At 44.6% G+C, this 12063-nt stretch overlaps 2 protein-coding genes across 4 annotated transcripts in view; one reads left to right on the forward strand and one right to left on the reverse strand.

Moving 5' to 3' along the window:
* Positions 1-33: 33 nt before the first annotated feature.
* Positions 34-11682, forward strand: San (Probable N-acetyltransferase san). Its single transcript, XM_077705933.1, has 6 exons — positions 34-192; positions 778-917; positions 1017-1136; positions 1554-1620; positions 9917-10108; positions 11475-11682. Exons 1-6 carry the CDS (start codon positions 179-181, stop codon positions 11494-11496), a joined length of 555 nt encoding a protein of 184 aa, XP_077562059.1. The 5' UTR covers positions 34-178; the 3' UTR covers positions 11497-11682.
* Positions 11683-11829: 147 nt separating this feature from the next.
* The window catches only part of LOC144178232 (sodium-coupled monocarboxylate transporter 1-like), a 35196-nt gene continuing 34962 nt past the window's right edge, over positions 11830-12063 (reverse strand). For 2 of the 3 annotated variants that reach the window (XM_077705932.1, XM_077705931.1), the window contains one exon: positions 11830-11905. In XM_077705932.1, the coding sequence (XP_077562058.1) occupies positions 11858-11905 (48 nt within the window). In that variant the 3' untranslated portion in view covers positions 11830-11857. The remainder of the gene's footprint in view (positions 11906-12063) is intronic. The other variant, XR_013323974.1, reaches the window with a different exon arrangement.

A 12063-nucleotide genomic window follows, 5' to 3' on the forward strand; every position in this document is an offset into this window, starting at 1 on the left:
ATAAATTAAAAATAAATTTTATAGTTTTGATAAAATAATACTGTACTGGGGCGGGCTATTGCGAGTTGGCTAACTTCCGCCAGCTTCCGCTGTGTCAGTTCACATGCCTGGATGTTGGCGCGAGTGTTAGGTAGCTTGGTTTCTTTCGAACCTAATTCTTCAGATTTAATGAATTAAAATGACAAAGTCAAGGTGAGCACAATGTCCTCCTAATCTTTCACCTACCATCGCCGCTGACTTAGCTTACGGATCTAGACTGGTTACGAAAGGTGTGCTCAACAGCAGCTCACGCGTTCACCGTAGGAGACTAACGCTGCGCGCAGCTGCAAAACAGCGCTCCAAAACAATCTGTAACGCTTCGTAAGTCGAACGAAAATCTAGCCAAAGCTTTTCCTCGTTTTGGTAAACCACGAACTTTGCCCTTTGATCATGGGCGCGCAGGGTAGTGAATTGCCTTATTGTTAGGCTTAATTGTGACTCCGACCGCGAAATAATTTTAACCAGAGTTATTTACGTCCATTTTGTTGTTTTCTTCTACCGCGCTTGGTGCCGCTGCCGAGTCTTTTTTTTTTTTTTTGTTCTCGTAAATTCTTTGGAAGGCAAGCATTGCTCACAAAGGCCTGGGCAGTTGTGTTAGTTACCGGCGTTCACTCGGCAGCGTGGAGTGCGCGTTCGAGTTGTTCAGCCTCTGCGATCAGCGTTGCAAAGGCTGATCCGTGTTGGTTCCAGTGACTCGGCCGGTGGTTGTTACGTCATGACTTCTCGATCTTCTCACAGGGGATGTAGGATCGAACTCGGTGACGTTACGCCGCACAACATCAACCAGTTGAAGAGACTAAACCAAGTGGTGTTCCCGGTGAGCTACAACGACAAGTTTTACAAGGATGTTCTCGAGGCCGGAGAACTTGCCAAATTAGGTGAGTGGGCTTCGAAAAAATAGGATGACTCTACGTCGTGGCTGCTGTTTCGTTTCGCATAACTGGTGCTTCGTGCTAAAATTATACATTTCTCTCCAGCCTACTATAATGATATTGTTGTTGGAGCCGTTTGCTGTCGGATCGACACCTCGGAAAACACGAGGCGCCTTTACATCATGACCCTGGGCTGCCTGGCGCCGTACAGGAGGTTAGGAATAGGTGAGTTGATCCTTTGAGGATTATAAGTATTGCCTATCCCCTTCACACACATGCATAAAATTAGTATTTTTTGAAGTGGTGCGTCGTGTTCGTATCAAGCGATCGCAAGTCCGCGCCGACAACGTTTTGTAACTTGAATGCAGCAGGGTGTGCAACTCTGCCCGATAGTGGTAATGAGCTGGCACTAACAAAATGTAACCCAGTGATATGGCAGGAAGTGTAAAATGGCTGGCTTTCATGAGGTAGCGGTACAACGGGCCACAGCTTTTATCACATCTTCCACTTTGTCCAGCTTTTACCGCTGTCTTTGCAGTGTGCAGCGTTGAGGCAGCTGTGTTTGGCTTGTCAGCTGCTTGGGCAGAGAATTTGCTTAAACTAATTGGCTTCTCTCTCTCTTTTTTTTTTCTCCCTCTCCAGGCACAACTATGGTACAACATGTTCTAAATTATGTCAAGAAAGACGGGAACTTTGACAGCATATTTTTGTAAGTATTTTAGTTTCTTTTGAACAAGTTCAGAGCCTGTACTTGTGATGTCTGACGTGTGTGGCTTGGCACTGTCCTAATTCTTCCGATTGATACCTTAACGGGACACTGAAGTGATCTGTAAACATTGCAGAATTACTAGCGCAAATTGTAGCTTGGAGTCCTTAGGCCATGTTTCAACCACTCTCACTGCGTTTATGCAACTTTATTCAATAGGAAGATTGATCCAAAAATGCTGTCCTCCTCTCTGCATCCTCCTCGCCAGTTTCCAATGATGTTTCATATGACGTCAAAACAAGCACAGCTCACCAACCCTTCAACAGAATGAGTGAGCTCAGTGTTTTGTTGGCCGGCGGCTTGCAGGTTGTCGCAATTCATTCGCTCAGTTGAAACTAAGCCACAGCACGTTTGTGCCAGGGACAATGTGCTTTTAGTTTGTTAGTTTGTAGAATATTAAGTCCAAGTCACTCCACACAACCACACATACAACGCTACGCTGACTGGTATGCTAGTAGAAAAATGTAGGGACAATTGAAGGCGGGAGAAGAGTTAGCGAAGTTAATATAGGTACTAAGGAGTCAAAAATGACCGAAAAACAACTTTTATCGTACAGCATAAAACCAGGGTGCGAGAAGCAGTTCTTTGCGCTGGGTGAACTAGCACAGCGGTCAGCAGCACGGTCACACATCTGCAAACGCTTTTCCGTCTAAGGAATGCAGCCGCTAAACATGAGATATCGTGGGAGTGTGGGGGCGCTTACTGCACGAGCGCTATACAAGAAATAGTCATATGAGCTGCTTGAAATGCTAAAACTGAAGAAAAATGTAAACTGTCCGTACATTATATACTTCATATTTCTGTCCCTGACATCGCTGGCCTATGGCCGAGTGGTCTGGAGCACTAGGTACATTGTTTTGCCAGTCGCAAGTTCAGGTCCCCAGTAGTGTTTTTTTTTTTTTTTAAGTTGATATATTTGTTTTGGGGCAGTGTTTTCTGTATTGAATTCGCCGTTATGCGCTGCAATGTTAATTGCTGCACGAGCGAGTTTGCAGAACGCGTGCGGACCGGCACTGATGCGCTGGCGAGTTCTCGTTGGTGTGGTATGCCATGAACAGTCCCGAATCAGCCGACCTTTGGCCTGGTGCGAACGATACAGGCACGAGGTAGAGGAAAAGTGCATCATATTTGAGGTTCTGCGGCGACGCGGAGGGCGTTATTCACTGCAAACGCCCTGGCAAGGGATTTTTACGATTCCAGGCGGTGCTGGTAGGCTTATCTGACAAATTATACAGCATGGTGAATGACGAATTGACATGGCGGAAGCGCGGTACGCCGATTACTGGGATATCGAGAATGCCCATCCAGTGATAACATTAGATGCCAAGCATGCTGTTTCACGGAACAGAAACCAAAACTGGCTTGAATTTTAATCTTAGACATTGTCCAATGACGTAGCACCTTGCATTGACGTCGCTGCTGTTGGTGCGGCCGCCGCAAAATGTGCATGGTAGTTCTTCTTTCAGGCTTTGTAAAAATAAATACTGCGTTATCATTGCCCTTATAAACGATGAAAAGTGTGATTATTTGAGCCAGTTAACTCTTTCGTTACCGCGGGAAATTGACCAATTTTGAAGGGTCTAACAAAACATTTTTTTGTGCAATACAAAATGGTTAGGCACACATTGCAGTAACATAAAATGCAGATTATTCCACGCGCTTTCCAACAACACCAGTTTTAATAATGTTTTCCTAAATATAGATTCCGAAAAAAATTATCGAATTCGAAATTTTTGTCCACGCGTCGAAGAAAATAAGAAAAAAGTAAGCTGTGTATAATAAACCACCGGCAGTAGAAAAAATGTAGAATATACATTTTGTAGGTAGACATTTGGAAAACCCGTCCTAGAAAAAAAATTGAGTTGCGCAGTACAATTTGTCAGATATAAAAGTAAATGTTAGCCCACGTGGTGCCCATGCCATGTGGTGAAGCCCAACCTCTATTTCAAATTTTGCTATTTTGGATAGTTCTCTAGAAGAAATTTCGTGTTTTGACATTATTAAAGGCCCAAATTAGCCTCCACGTGATGTAAAAACAACTTGTCGATGATTATGACCGGCACAATATTGAAGGCAAGCAAGCGATGTGAAAAAATCCGCTTGGAGTTGAGAACCAAACTCTTTGGTGAATGCTTGTTGACGTTCTGATGATCACTTATCAGTCAGAACTTTCATTTGCAGTTTATTATCATGTTCTGACTCACTATGGTAGCCCTGCTTGCAGGAATAAGGTTCGATGCGCTAGAATCATGCCCAGCAAGCTTTCACCAAGCCGCCGTCGAGCTGTGAAGCGAGTTCAGCACTACGAGCCTACTACATTGCAGCGCCACCTAACAATTTCGAAAAGAAACAAATACAAGGCTGTTAGAGACTTTGTCAGAATAGACAGTACTACTAAGAAGCGACGCTAGACCTCCGGAAATACCCTCATATGAAACCGAAACTGGCCGCTGAACAGTTGGCGGTGTTCAAGGCCAATTGGAAGCGCTCTCCTCGTCTGAACTAATACGCGACGCCCTGGTGTTATCGTTTGACTTTCAGCGGAAGCTCTTATCGCAGAAGCAAGGCGTAGATAAAGTGGAAGCGCGAGCGGCATGCTTGTTTTGAGGAGCAGTAGCGGGCAACGGAGGCGCCATGGCAAATGAGCTTGTAGTTGGGTAACTGCGTAGTAGCTCCAAATATGAATTTCGCAATGCGAAAACGAAACCGAAACTGCTGGAAACTGGTTGAAAATGTCAGGCACACTTGCTAGGCATGCGGGGGACCATCAGAAATAAGCTTTGGGAGAATAAAGCTGCCCTTTGTCCGAACCAAAGATCATTAGTGAATAGCTGGGGCCATTTTCAAGTAATTATCACCTCTCAATGCTGTCGGATTACAAAGCTGACCCCATTATTTGGTATTTGACTTGCCAGGAGCCTTTTGACCAAAAAAATATTATGGTAATGCAGCCTAACCATGACCTACATCCTTTTTTCTCAAGTGCAGCAGCCACGCCCCCTTCCTCAAAAACACACGCACCTCAGCTCGCAAAAAACGCCGCCAAAAATCTCAATATCGCCGAAGCGGGAAAATTTTAACTGATTCTAAAAGGGCAGTGCCTAGACTAATCACTGGCCGCATTAGGTGTACGAGAAACGACTACAACATGTCGATATAGGCAATATAAATCATCGATCACCGGTGATCGATTTGAATAGGCGTGGTAACGAAAGAGTTAACGCAGTGCAAGCAGAAACGGGAGCTTGACAAATTCGCTTGTCTCCCTTTAACAAACTTATCTTAGCGTATAAATGGTAGTGTATGGGCCTCTGCATGTTCAGCAGGAAAAAAAAGCTTGTCTAGTTAAACATGTTTTGCTGCTCAGAATTCATGAGGGGCTATTTGCCTCTTTCTACCTGAAGTGCCGCTTCAAGTGAAGCCCAAAGAAGCAAGGTGGTTTACACTGGTCATCACCTGTCTCTGTCCTGGCCTCGAACAGTGCCCTTCGCTTGCAACCTTGTAGATTTGTCGCAATATGACCAAAACGAAACCACACATCGTATTTCAGTTCGGCTTCATAAATCATTGGAAATTAGAATTAGGAGCAAAGTAGGGGGAAAGAATAGATCCATATTCTGCGACAGTTTAGTTCTCGACCTGCAGGCATCCATCGTGGGTCGCACATGTGTAGGAGCTAGTTGGTGCACTCTTGCATTCAAAATTTCTGTGTAGCACAACGCCTAGCGTGATGCTCAAGAAGACGTGCTTTCAGAAGCTCAATGCCTTTGCCGAGCTTAACTCTTTCGGGACCGCCCGAAAAAGTGATGAAAAAGGAAGGTCTCGCTAAAATTTTTTATTACATAAAGCAAAGGCACCATCCTACCTTAGCATGTACCAAAATGCAGCTAATTATATGTTCTTTGACATACAATACCAAGTTTTACTTCAACACTGACGATAGAACCATGAAAAAATCTTAAAGTAAGAACTTTGTAAAAAAAACTACAGAAAAAGATAGAAAAAAGCGTAAGTATAAAAATATTAAAAAAGAATAAAATTATTTCAGGATATACAAAATCGAACACAATGCTTTGTTTCTTCATCGCGAAAGTTTGATGCGGCTAGGTGTAACTGGTTTTGTTTTGTGCGTGATCTCTTTGGCACTAGGGCCATGGCTACGTCGTCGCCCAGGTACACGCCGGGCTTTCGTCTCGGTGAAAACTTGATCCCTTTCTGAGATGGTGGCAGGAGATCACCACCATAGGTAGTTAACACCCTAGCGAACAAATATAAACCAGCCAGAGCATATTGCAAGCACACATACCTACTCCAGAGACAATTGAAACCGAAACCAACACCCACCTTTGAGCGTGATTTGATGTTCCAGGCTGATCGACACCTGAATCCTCACTCGAGCTGAAATCCAATCTCTAAAGCCGCATTCCGACTCTTCACTGCCACTCTCATTGTTAAAATCCACAGTAGAAGGCGAAGATATGCGAGACGAGATGAGGCGGATTTCTTATCGTGCTCGCGCGAGTATGACGCCATGTTTGTTTACATTCGGAACCACTGCCCATCAGAATAAAATATCTGATGCGTTGCCGCCTGGCGATAAAAAAAAAACTTCACAAAAGAGAAAACTATAGTTTTTAAACTATCTCCTAGATGTCGCTAGGTGTTCCATCGAGCGAAAATTTGTATTCTGCAGGCTCGTGAAACCATCGATCATATGTGATCGATGGCCTATGGAGCGGTCCCGAAAGAGTTAAGGGACACTAAAGGGTGGAAACAAGTTGGGCCGTGTTGGTAGATTCCGGTGCCGAGAGTCTAAATAGACTGTTCTCGCAACTCACAGTTCCAGGAATTAAGGCGAGCTTTTGGTGTACATTAAAGATCCCTGGGTGGTTATTCGTAGCTCTTCACTACTGTGCGCTTCATAGCGTAGGTGGCGTGGCTTAGGTGTGTTATGCAGTAAAACCCGGTTGTATTGAACTTGAAATAAATCACATATCAAAAGTTGCGTATACAACATCAATTTAACTTTAAAAAATATAATTACTATAAGGTATGCTGATATCACAGGTGAAAAAAAGTTCTGGCGCGAAACGTTCCCACACTTGGTAGCAAACAGTTGAGCAAAAATTAATGTTTAATTGCATAGTTTTGTAGTTTCAAAAAATAACTTAAGTCATTATAGTTCTTGTGGAGGCAGGCTCGTGGCAAGTGATGCAGGCCGCGGCAGAGCTCCATACACCGCAGTCAATGTCCTAATTCCAGCTTGGGCCAAAACGCTAATCTTTGCTGCGCTTGCAGGATCAGACCGTGACCCACATAATGGGCGTGCCCTACAAATGAGACTACTACTGTTTGTGAAAGCAGTAAAGACAGCTGAACCAGGCAAAATACAAAAGCTGTACGATTAGCTGTGACCGATGCTCCGGGCTGGTTCGTGGCGTCGTCCACGGGGTCACTGCTGATGGGGTCATAGCAAAATTCAATTCTGAATGCAGCTTCGTTGCAAGGCCTGCAGTGCTTGTGAGTATGTGCAGCACTTGTGGAGTCTGCCATCTTTCTCTGAAACAATGGCATTCTCATTCTAAAAGTCATTTTAAAAGTAGGTGGCGCATGGGAGGAAGGTGTACTGTAGACCACATTTCTGTGGCCCACGAAGGGTGCCGCCACTTATGGCAATCGCTGCAAAGCCATGCGGGCATTTTCTGGGGCCGGCCCTGCAGGAACTGCTGCAACAGCTTTCTCTTGCACCGATGATGGGGCAATGGCTCGCACTGATCTGTGTTAAACGTGAACTCTCGTCTGTACTTGCCCACAAACACTGTGCCATGCTGGCAATGACTGGCGGTAGTCGCACGTACTACTGCTTTGCACTCTCTAGCATTTCGTTGTTTCGCATCACGCGGTGAAAAGATGACGTCTATGCCTGAAAAAGGCGTTGCAGCATTTTAGGTTAGGTATGAAAATGGTAATGCAGTGATATGGCAGTTTTGTTGGTAAACAGTGAAGACCTGCACTTGTAGTGTTGTCTTATTTTCTGTCTTTGTTGCACTGTTTTGTAGCTGCTGAAGCTGCTCCTCTGTTTGCCCGTGTGGCACACCATAGTTAATGGGGAAAGATTAGTTTAGATCACTCAGAGCCACTTAACTCTTTCGGGACCGCCGGAAAAAGTGATGAAAAAGGGAGGTCGCGGTACAAATTTTTTATTACATAAAGCAAAGGCACCATCCTGCCTTAGCATATACCAAAATGCAGCTAATTATATGCTCTTTGACATACAATACCAAGTTTTACTTCAACACTGACGATAGAACCATGAAAAAATCTGAAAGTAAGAACTTCGTGAAAAACTACAGAAAAAGATAGAAAAAACCATAAATATAAAAATAATAAAACATCATAAAATTATTTCAGGATATACAAAATCTAACACAATGCTTTGTTTCTTCATCGCAAAAGTTTGATGCGGCTAAGTGTAACTGGTTTTTTGTTTTGTGTGTGATCTTTTTGGCACTAAGGCTATGGCTACGTCGTCGCCCAGGTACACGGCGGGCTCTCGTCTCGGCGAAAACTTCATCCGTTTCTGCACTGGTGGCAGGAGATCACCACCATAGGTAGTTAACACCCTAGCGAACAAATATAAACCAGCCAGAACATATTTCGAGCGCACATATTTACTCCAGAGCCAATTGAAACCGAAACCAACACCCACCTTTGAGCGCGATTTGATGTTCCAGGCTGATCGACACCCGAATCCTCACTCGAGCTGAAATCCAGTCTCTAAAGCCACATTCCGACTCTTCACTGCCTCTCTCATCGTTAAAATCCACAGTAGAAGGCGAAGATATGCGAGACGAGACGAGGCGGATTTCTTATCGCGCTCGCGCGAGTATGACGCCATGTTTGTTTACATTTGAAACCACTGCCCGTCAGAATAAAATATCTGACGCGTTGCCGCCTGGCGATAAAAAAAGAAACTTCACAAAAGAGAAAACTCCAGTTTTCAAACTATCTCCTAGATGTCGCTAGGTGTTCCATCGAGCGAAAATTTGTATTCTGCAGGCTCGCGAAACCATCGATCATATGTGATCGAAGGCCTATGGAGCGGTCCCGAAAGAGTTAACATGCGTAATAATTATGTACACAGAGTGCTGTCGTTATTGTTAGAGGAATGGCTATGGCAGCCAACCTCTAAACCCCTGTTCTCGTGCTCAGAAGCCCAGCACTTTACTCACTAGACAGCCACTGCGGGAAAATGAAAAAAATAAAAGAACACATCGATGGCACGTTGCATAGCTTTTTCATTGTGGAGGCCTTTTGTGGCGGACTGGTGCAGTTAGTGCATGATCTTTCAGTTAAAACAGTTATTCTGCACTTATTGTCTCTTTAATAGGATCACTCCAGCTGGAGCTGCTGCCAGTTCAGCTGTTGGTCATCAACTCGCTGCAAAAGTAACATCTGCCTGTTCGATAAGGCTGTGTAGGACTGCAGTGTCTGGGAGTTGAAGTAGTGGGGCTCGCTAAATGAATCGTGGGTGGTTCACAGCGTAGGTGGAGTCTCCCTGCTACAACTCTGACAATGTTGCAGTGTGTGTGTTCCTCTGCAACATGTAGTTTCTGCCTTTCCTTGAAGGCTTCTGGCTGCTTATATAGTCGCTCGCATTATGTTGGTTAACTTGAGATATCTTCAGTATTGCATTAATATGGGGAACCGTATGCGCGCACTGTGGCCAGCTTTTGACCTCAGAGGTGCGTTTTGTTTGTTTTCCTGCTTACAAAGTTTAATAGACGATTGCTGCAAGTTTGAAGAGAATAAAGTGATTAGTTCTTTTATCAACAGTGCTCAACTTTCTGCTGGCAAGCAGAAGCCAGCATGTGCATGTAGACATTGTTCCTGTTTTCACAAAAATGTTTCAAGGCAGTGACTGTCCTCATACCAGGGGGGCGGCAAACACCTGGCGGTGAGAATGAGACCAGAGCTGTCAGCTGTTCTCCATGCCTCCTCCTCCCCCACTTTCAAGACTAATTTATTTGGAGCCATGAAACTGCCAATTCTTAGTTGGAAGCACAGCATATAAATTGACTGGTATCAGCACTACCTGAGCCCTAGTGTTTTGATTCGTGTATGTGAACACAGATGAATGTCAGTAGTTTGTTCATTCATATACGTGTTGGTAGCATGTGATGCTCCTATCCTCTTGTGTGTGTGTGCGCGCGTGCCTCACTGCATCTGTCTCACGCAGGCATGTGCAAGTGAACAACGAGAGTGCCATCGAGTTCTACACGAAGTTTGGCTTCAAGATTGTCGAGACCAAGGAGCACTACTACAAGAGGATAGAGCCGGCAGACGCGCACGTGCTGCAAAAGACTCTCAGGCCCACAAAGACGTCGCTTCAGAATGGCGTGGCTTCGGACAAGGAGAAGTCCGCCTCCTAGTGAGTGCACATTGCGCCCGACTGGCGAGCCACCGGAAACAGCAGTGCCTGCCTGGCGACCAGCCACGTTTTGGAGGCTGATGCGGCGCTGCCGTTTCGTCCCGTCACCGCGAAGGCTTTAAAACGGCCCCTCAGCTTCTCTCTCACACCACAGTGGAGAGGACCAGAAAACGATGCCGAATTTGCCACCTCCTACTTGCAGCTCCCACATTCTTTTACTGCTGGCTCTAATGGGCTGGAACGAGGGGGTGTAGAAGGTGCGGGGAAGTGGGATGCCTGTCTTGTATGAAAGGTCCCTGTCTATTCGTGCAAGTGAGTCTCCTGCTTTCATAAATGACAAAGCCATCTCAAAGGCTTGCTGCTACCTTGAGAAATGTGTGGGCAAATTCGACGCTTACTTGAAGTGCTATGGGTTTCTCATGATTGTTTTTGCCATATCTTCTGTTAAATGTAGATGAATGACTTTCTTTCTTTTTTTTCTAAAACTTGTTGTGGCATTTTTGTGATGACAATATGTTGTGTGCCCTGCATAGCTACTTCCTAAGAAAACACAGAATTTGCTGCACACAATTAGCGCAGAACTTCTTTGTATTGAATAGCTGAGGGCTACACACAGAGCTACAGCAGCAGCATTGTTAATATCTGTGGAATGAGATTAGTAGGCATTATCTATTCAGCAGATTGCAGAGCACAAATTCTCCCATTGATATTGTTACAATACCTATGAACGGCTCTTTGTACACTGTTTCCACCATTGACATTTTGCAGTTTGATTGCTTTTTTTTTTTTAATATTTATGTACCGGTCTGGTTTTGAGAGGCTTGAACTTGTGTGACATGGCCCAAAGTTTTCTGGGTGGTTCAGTTGGATGCCTTTGCTTGAGTTGCGGCTACATTGCAGTGCAAGTTGGCGTGAAAGTGATTGGCAGCCTGACATATTTCCAGGTAGATGAACTACACTTACAAGCATTGTAAAGTGTGCTTTTGAATGCTTCGGAAGTCTTTTTTTTTTTTCCATTTTGTAGAGTACTTTAATAACAGATTCCAGCTCAGCTGAGCATTGACGTTGCTATAGCTGATACGTTAGGGACACCTTTCCTGCCAGTTACGCTGAGTGAATCAATAGAAACTGTAGTGTGTTACAAAAAGACAATTGTATCTTGGAAATGCACATAAAAATGGCAGCCAGGATTCACTTTTAAGGAAGTACAAAGCACAAAAAGATTTTCTCGATTTTTTATATCCACTTTTATTTATAAAAATTGCAGCCTGGAGTTGATTGCAAGATGTGTACATTAAGCTGTTGTCTCAGCATTGTTATATTCTGCATTTCATCCTGAAACCTGTCCTTGCATCCTTTGTTTCAGTGCTATGCATGTTGTGGGCTAGGATGGTGGCAGAGACGGCGTTGTCAAGCGTTGTCCCATGTTGGAACTGTTTTTTCTACCAAAACATAGCAGCTGCGTCTGCTGGGCAAGATGGCACACTGCGGCCGGGGATGTCTCAGCAAGCGACAGCCCAGCTTGTGCCATTCTAACCTGTGTGAATAAATGTGGCTTAGGAATTTTTACTTGACTCGCAGCAGCGTCACTGTGTTGTCTTCCCCAAACATTGACTCTGCACTTTTACTGGGGGCAGGTGGTATCCGGTAGCAAATCCTTTTTCGTTGTGGGACTGCTCTTGTAGACAATTTTTTTTTTCAAGAGACTGAAGCTGTAGTTTCTTGCAGAGGCTGCAGTCTTGTCACTTGTCAGGGCCCCACGGTTGTTTGATCACATGTCGTGTGAAGGTGGGAAACCTGGAACAGGAGAAAAAGTTGAATGTAAAGAATTACAACAAGCGTCGTTTATGGCCTTCAGTCTGCTATGTACTCCGAAATTCTGCAGATGCACCTGTCAGGGTAATAACTGGAACACAGCGTGGCCGTAATATTGCTGGGTGCCCTTTAACAGGAAG

The sequence above is a fragment of the Haemaphysalis longicornis genome, unplaced genomic scaffold (genome assembly GCF_048455015.1).
Source record: "Haemaphysalis longicornis isolate Haplotype H1 unplaced genomic scaffold, Haemaphysalis longicornis Haplotype H1 scaffold_4, whole genome shotgun sequence".
Lineage (NCBI taxonomy): Eukaryota > Metazoa > Arthropoda > Arachnida > Ixodida > Ixodidae > Haemaphysalis > Haemaphysalis longicornis.